The sequence below is a fragment of the Pyrus communis genome, chromosome 7, assembly GCF_041283825.1.
Source record: "Pyrus communis isolate YQ-2024b chromosome 7, ASM4128382v1, whole genome shotgun sequence".
Taxonomy (NCBI): domain Eukaryota; kingdom Viridiplantae; phylum Streptophyta; class Magnoliopsida; order Rosales; family Rosaceae; genus Pyrus; species Pyrus communis.
Window position 1 is genome coordinate 10,808,632 of NC_142571.1, and position 7,996 is coordinate 10,816,627.

Genomic DNA, 7,996 nt, shown 5'->3' on the forward strand with positions numbered 1-7,996 from the left:
TGCAGATAATGCCACGTGGCATGCCGTCATTCATTAAAAATCTAATCGAAATCTTTCTTCAAAGATTGTAAACAGATTGTGACATGTGGTGCGACGTGATTGGTTAAAAATATTATCGAAAATCTATCCTCAACGATTCTAAAAAGGTAACGACGCGTGACACAACGACACTGGATAAAAATCTTATCGAAATTTATCACTAATAATTGTCTTTTCGGATAATGACACGTGGCGCAATGAGAACGATTAGAAATCTTATTCGAAATTACAAATAAAATTATTTTGTATTATTTTATAAAATAAAAAATACTAATATTTTATTGCCTATTGCCATGGCTATTCAGTTTAGAGGTGGAGATGCAAAAGACAGATACTGTTCATTAAAGGCAGTTACTAGTGGTAGCCCTAGGGGGCCTTCGCAATGCAGGAGTTACTCTAAATAGCAACTCTTAAATGGGTGATAATGTCATTCAACTAGGTCTAGTAGCAAGCTGAGGCCCACATAAGTTTTCTCCTTCTTCTCTTGCATTTATTTTTTTTTTTTTTTTTTTTTTTTTTTTGGGGTATTCGACAATTAGTCAAAGCATATCATGCTTATTATGGCAAAAACTCCATATCCAACATACTTAAAATAACAACAAAGTATCCATGATCAAAATTATGAGAAATTATGAAATGTACCTATATAAAAACACCTCTTTACTTTTAAATTGTTTGTTAAATTTTTATATACTTATAACAATTTTTTGTTTTTGTTTTTTTGTTTTTTTTGTTTTTTTGCTTTTTTTTTTGTTGGTAAGTTCCACACATATCACCATATATGTTATTGAAATTATGGGTCTCATCTGTGTTACATTTATCGATTTTGAAATTGAGGGACAAAAATAAAGATAAGTCAATTTCAAGGATCATTCGTTATAAAATCCCAAAATAGAATGCAGCTATACTATGACAGTTTATTTTGTATCATATATAGATACATCAATTAGGCACGCCAAGTTACGGTACTTGTTTTAAACTTATCACATGTCGGCTTGTGTTTTGACGTTCCCCACGGCACTTGATAGGGTTATATGTTTAGTAATAAAAGAACCAGTCTGCGTGCTCATCTTTATGACTATCTATTCTAGATCAAAGAATAATTTTGAGCATCTCAGAATAAAAAGAGTATAACTTTTGAGCAGATGCTTTAACTAAGAACACATACAGGTAGACCCTTAAAGAAAAAATATGGTCTTAAAGAGAAAATATGGGCCCTTTCTTCATCGCAAAGTGTTCACATGAGAAATGAAGAAAGACCAAAAAGCAACCAATCCCTCACTCTCACTCTCTCAAACCATCACCACCAAACCACAAAACAAAAACCATACAAAAGGAAAGTGATACCAAAACGACAAAAAAAAGCGAGGAAAAAAAATGGTCATGAACAACCTTCACTTACACTACTCTACACAGAAAACAATCTTAGCCCAGAGAATAATAATCTCCTCTATTTTCTTTCTCTTTTCTACACTAATCACTATCCATGGCTACCCAATCAAATCCCGCATCTTCATCTATGCAGGCTGCTCCCAAGAAAAATACCAACTAAACTCACCCTTTGAAGCCAACCTCAACTCTTTCCTATCATCAGTTGTCAGCTCATCCTCTCAAGTCTCTTACAACAATTTTGCAGTCGGAAATGGAAGCTCAACACCAGATGGAAGCTCAACACCAGAAGGATCCATCTACGGTTTGTACCAGTGCCGAGGTGACTTAAAGATTTTCGACTGCTCAAAATGCATCGTAAGCGCAGTGAATCAAATCACTTTGGTATGTCCCTACTCGTATGGGGCTTCCCTGCAGTTAGACGGATGCCTTGTAAGATATGAGCATGTTGATTTCTTGGGGAAGCTTGATACAAGCCTAAGGTATAGAAAATGCAGTAAAAGTGGTGTGAAAGATGATGTTGAATTCTTTCGGCGAAGGGATGATGTGCTTGCTGACTTGCAAGGGGCAAATGGTTTTAGGGTTACTAGCTCTGGTTTGGTTGAAGGGTTTGCTCAGTGTTTGGGCGATTTGACCCAAAACGACTGCTCTTCTTGCATTGCTGATGCTGTTGGAAAGCTGAAGAGTTTATGTGGATCAGCAGCAGCTGTTGATGTGTTCTTGGCTCAGTGTTATGCTCGGTATTGGGCGTCTGGTTACTATAAAGCCTCAGGTACAATTACACTCATCTTCTCTATAGTGGCAGCATTGAAAGCAAAACCATGATAAAATCAGATTAAGTTTGTCCTTTGGATCATAAATTAAGAATGATGTCATAGAGAATAGGAAATTATCTACGCTTTTTAGCCAAAATAGACTCTAAGATGGGCATAACTTCTCACTTTGGTCTTTGACATTGAAAATCGATAGAAGTTGTCCCTAAGTTTGTCCACCATTAATCATTTTGGTCATTCTGTAGAAAATCTTTGTTAATTGGAAAAAGCAAGTGAATGAGTTGATTGGACAAAATACACTCAATTTAAAAGAGATTTTTCATAGAAGGACAAAAACGATTGACGGTGGACAAACGGGACCAATTGTACCGATTTTAATATTAAGGACTAAATGAATTGTTATGGTAATCTCAGAGACCATTGTGACTAACTTAATTTGTTAGATAAGTTTTTGAAATTAAGATAGTTCAATTATTAGGGCCAAAATGTTATTTAATTAAAATAACATGTTGACCACTTTAATTATTGAAAGCAAAACAGGAAAAATTCATCAAGCCAAGGTCAATAAAGTAAAAGGTCAAAGCATTAAACGGGGTAGTAGTAGTAGTTTCTTGCTTTTGGAGACCTACATCACTTGACAATATATCATTTTCTGATTTGCTTTACCAATTTGCTAGCTTATAGTTGATTATAAGCTTTGATGGACTGATCAAAATGTGTTGCTCTGTTCTTTTAAGTAGCAAAGAAGGAAAAGTCCACATATTCCACACTCACTGATTTCTATATATATATATATATATATATCCCCGTGTTTTCTTCGATTAAGATTATTAGTGAATTGCTTAAAGCTACATTTTGTTGAGAATGAGTGCTTCAAAAATGCTATTTAGACTGCCTTAAAATAAGATTATGTGTGACTTATTGACACGTGTATTATTCATTTTTAGTGTTATTATGAATGCACTCAGGTCGGAACATTATATAAGGCAAAATTAGATGTTAATATGTTCCGCTCAAATTGCTTTTAAGAGAGGCTGAGTAGCAATTCTTGAGATAGAAATTACACATTTATTAAGTAAAAAGAGAGTATTGAAAAGTCGTAATCACTCTGATATATGTGGTGGTGGCAGCTTCGCTTATCTTCAATCAAATGTTTACGTATTATGGATCAATACTACTATTCCTCTCACTTTTTCTTTTCATGTTTGTTAGATTTCTCTAACGAAGACAATGCGGGAAAGACAGTGGCCATTATTGTTGGGGCAGTAGCAGGTTTAGCTATTCTAATTGTTCTTCTCTCAATTTGCAGGAAAACGATGGGTAAATAAAATACAAATATTCTCCCTCCACTTTAGTAATTAATTGTGTGTGTGTATATTATCATTAATCAATCATTGATTATGGGAATTAATCATGCTTACAGGTTAGTTAATTAAGGGGATGGAGAGACACTTTCTTTGAAGATATGGAGAATGCATAATCATTATGATGGAAGACCACAAATTGGTATTGGCTTTAATATTCTTGTGAAAGCTTTATGCCCTCAACTTTTTTTGTCTTTTAATACGAAATAGTATTCTTCAAAAGAAGGTGGTGTTATCCTGTAGCATAAAGTAGCTAGCACTCAAATTTCCATCAACTTCGAAAGGGCTGCTGATTCCGTTTAGCTTTATGCTGTCCAACAAAAACCCACATCACTTTATTTTTGGTATTTAAGCAACTTTTCTTTTTGTAAACGGCAAACCCATCATCTCTTTGCTTTTTCTTTTGGTGGTCGAAGTTCTCTAAAATGTGTCTTCGTGTGTACTTTTCTTTTTCCTTTTATAGTTTTTGACTAACCTCACCGTCATGGGAACTTTCAATTAATAATCGAACTCGAAATATAATTTCTTTTTTGAAGAACAACTCATTAAAAAGAGAAATTATGAATACAATTGTTTCCAGAACTATATGTGAAAGAGCAGAAGAGGCAAAACTTGGGGTACAATAATCCCAAATATGACAATCCGAGATCCAGATACCCTAACAGGCAAAAGTATCAATCACAAAGTTAGTCTTTCTGAAAATGTGGTTCCACTTGATGCTACTAAATTTGGGGGCCAGCCACTTGATATCTTCATTGATATGAACAAGGTTCAATGGGATCGAACATAGACCTTAAACTGCATGAATGACTGGAGTCGCCTTCCACCATAATATTCAAAATTTCTTTCCTTAGAGCATACAAAAGCCCCACTCTTAAACCCCTCGCTTCCACTTCCGAGATACTAGCCCCATCAAAGTTAATAGCACCACCACTAATAAGATGTCCAATGTCATTTCGGATAGCAAAACCAGTTGTTGCCTTGTCCAGAGCTACCAAACCATCAAAATTTAATTTGACGTAGCCATGATCAGAGGATGTCACTTAATTATCGTGGAGTTATCACAAGTACTTTTATTACACTTCTTGGTGTGAAGAAAGAATATTACGAGAAAGAATTGTCTCGAATGAATGATTTCATTGATCTGAATAATACAATATATACAGGAGCATTCTCCTAATAAATCTCAAATCTAAGAAGAAAAGGAATTACAAATTAAATACAAATCTTTTCGTAAACAATCTCGGAGAATCCTAGATTTGGTGAATATCTTTTCCAATACTCCTCTTCAAGTTGGAGAGTGAATATCATTCACACCCAACTTGCAAACAAGAGGAATAAACGTTTCTTTTCCCTAAGCTTTAGTAAGCACATCGGCTAATTGAAATGAAGAACAAACATGCCTTGTTGCAACAACCCCTTCTCGAATCTTTTGCCGAATAAAATGGCAATCAATTTCGATAGGTCGTGTTCTCTCGTGAAAAAACGGGTTAGCCGCAATATGCAAAGTTGCTTTATTATCACAATATAACAAAGCGGGTTTGGAATGAGCTAAACGAAGATTTTTTAGAAGATATCTGAGCCATGACAACTCTTGGCAAGTATTCGTCATAGCCCTATATTCTGCTTCCGCCAAAGACAATGAAACGATCTTTTGTCTCTTTGATTTCCATGAAACCAAAGAAGAGCCCAAGAAAATGCAATAACCTGTAGTTGACCGTCTAGTAATTGGACAACCTGCCCAGTTAGAATCACAATATGCACGCAAAGACCAGTCATTTTGAGAAGAGAAGAAAAGACCTTGTCCTGCCAAAGACAATGAAACGGTCTTTTGTCTCTTTGATTTCCATGAAACCAAAGAAGAGCCCAAGAAAATGCAATAACCTGTAGTTGACCGTCTAGTAATTGGACAACCTGCCTAGTTAGAATCACAATATGCACGCAAAGACAAGTCATTTTGAGAAGAGAAGAAAAGACCTTGTCCTGGTGCATTCTTGAGATAATGCAAAATACGTAGAGCAGCTTCCATGTGGGGCTTTCGAGGTTCATGCATAAACCTACTCAAACTGTGCATTGAATAAGTGATGTCAGGTCTTGTAATAGTAAGGTATATAAGACGCCCAACTAGCCTCCTATATTGTGACGGATCCTTGAGTAAATCACAATTATTCGAAAGTTTAAGTCCTCGCTCCATAGGATACTCAACAGGTGCTGCACCTAGCAACCCACCATCTTTAAGAATTTCCAATGCATATTTACGTTGAGAAAGAAAAATACCCTTACATGAACAAGCAATTCAATGCCTAGAAAGTATTTCAAATCACCAAGATCCTTGATTCGAAAGCGACTATGCAAGAAATCTTTGAGCACCGCTATTGCCATGGAGTCATTACCTGTGATCACAATATCATCCACATAAATAAGAATAGCTGTAAAAGACTTTCCATGATGGTGCGTAAAGAGCGAATAATCAACTTTAGACTGAGTAAAACCAACAGATTGTATGGCCTCAAAGAATTTAGCAAACCATTGACACGAGGCTTGCTTTAAACTATATAAAGATTTATGGAGGCAACATACAACATTCTCCCCTTGTCATCGAAAACCAGGTGAAGGAGACATAAATTTCTTCATTTAAATCTCTATGAAGAAAAGCGTTGTTAACGTCAAGTTGGTGAAGTGACCAATTAAATGTGGCTGCGAGGGATAACAAACACCAAACAGTAACCATCTTGGCAGTAGGAGAAAAAAGTTTCATGATGATCAATGCCTTCCATTTGCGTGAAACCCTTAGTAACTAACAAGCCTTATAACGCTCAATAGAACCATTAGAATGACGTTTGATCTTATAAACCCAACGACAACCAATAGGCTTCTTACCAGGAGGCAAAGAGGTCATAGTCCAAGTACGATTATCCTATAAAGCTTGCAATTCAGATTGCATAGCTTGCTGCCAATGAATATAAGGTGCTGCCTCCTCATATGTAGTGGGTTCAATATCTTGCTGAACTTGACCAATAAAAGAGAGATGTGATGGCGAATAGCGGTGATAAGAAATATAGTTGCAAAGTGGATAACGAGTACCTTTGTGTGGCGTAGGACTTGGTAGCAATGAAGACGACGAAATGGAAGTGGGTAACGTGATAGAGCAAACATAATCATTAAGTTTAGACGGACGAGTCTTGACACGGTTGGATTGGCGGAGAGGGGCGGGTGGGTTGGTTGGAGCAGCTATGGGGGCTAGGATAAGGATAGGGTTAGTGGGATCTACTAAAAGGCTTGATGCAGATGCTGGTATGGGTTGGGACATGATTCCTGGTGAAAGCTGGTTGATAAGAGGATTATGGGGGATATGGTGAGTTGGTGGAATGATTGAATGGTTATTAGAGTAGGGTAAGCCGATGTCAGGTGGTGGAATAGTAGAAGGATGGAATTGTGAGTCGAAAACAAGGTCAAGTGGTGTAGGCAAGACGTGATTAGAAGGGGGATCTAATGATGGATGGGTGGTAGGAGTCGGTTCAAGATGATACGGAAATATATTTTCATGAAAAACTACATCCCTACTGGTGAAAACTTTGTGAGTGGATAAATCATAAAGTTTAAAAGCTTTTTGACCTATAGGATAACCAAGGAAAATACTTTCGACTGCACGAGGAGCAAATTTTTGAGAGATATGAACATTAGTAGCATAGGCAAGACAGCCAAAAACACGCAAATGGGAATAAGTTGGAGGTTTGCCAAAAAAATTTTCAAAGGGGGTTTTGAAATTTAAAACTGGAGTAGGCAAACGATTGATAATATGAATGGTGGTAAGAACACACTCCCCCCGAAATTTGGAAGGGAGATGAGCTAGAAACTTCAAAGCTCGTGCAGTCTCAAGAATATGTCGATGATTGCGCTTGACAACACCATCTTGTTAAGGCGTATAAACACAAGAATGTTGAAAAAGAACGTCGTTTGCCTTAAAAAAAATTTGGAAAGAAAGAAATTCTCCTCTGTTGTTAGCACGAAGCTGTTTGATAGTGAAATTAAATTGTGTGCGGACAAGGGAAAAGAAATCTTGTAAAAGCTTTTGTGTCTCATTTTTATGACGCATCAAAAACACCCAAGCAAAACGGGTGAAATCATCGACAACAGTAAGAAAATAATGAGCGCCACAAAGTGAAGCATGTCTATAAGGTCCCCAGATATCACAATGGATAAGTTGAAAAGGTGCAGATGTTGAAATTGAACTATTACCAAAAGGTAAACGATGTTGTTTTGCCAAAGGGCAGACATCACAAAGTTGACTATAATTAAAAGGAAATTGTAACAATTGTTTTGACATAAAACTTAATCTAGATGAGGAAACATGTCCTAAATGACGATGCCAGAGGTCAGTGGTAGTCAAGCTATGGTTGCAGGTGGGCTAGTGTGAATGTTGGTGCTTGT

The 7,996-nt window shown here is 36.6% G+C and overlaps 1 protein-coding gene across 2 annotated transcripts; it reads left to right on the top strand.

Moving 5' to 3' along the window:
• Window positions 1-1,238: 1,238 nt before the first annotated feature.
• Window positions 1,239-3,991, top strand: LOC137735685 (plasmodesmata-located protein 8). Of its 2 annotated transcripts, XM_068475130.2 has the most exons (3): window positions 1,239-2,200; window positions 3,414-3,521; window positions 3,625-3,991. In XM_068475130.2, exons 1-3 carry the CDS (start codon window positions 1,417-1,419, stop codon window positions 3,627-3,629), a joined length of 897 nt encoding a protein of 298 aa, XP_068331231.1. In that variant the 5' UTR covers window positions 1,239-1,416; the 3' UTR covers window positions 3,630-3,991. The 2 variants fall into 2 exon arrangements, with proteins under 2 accessions (XP_068331231.1, XP_088552601.1); XM_088696475.1 differs by lacking the exon at window positions 3,625-3,991 and having other exon boundaries at window positions 1,281-2,200; window positions 3,414-3,529.
• Window positions 3,992-7,996: the final 4,005 nt, after the last annotated feature.

Coding starts and splice junctions, on each gene's coding strand:
- LOC137735685 (XM_088696475.1), top strand. CDS start 1,417: ATGGTCATGAACAACCTTCACTTACACTACTCTACACAGAAAACAATC. Junction 2,201..3,413: donor TGGTTACTATAAAGCCTCAG/GTACAATTACAC, acceptor CATGTTTGTTAG/ATTTCTCTAACGAAGACAAT.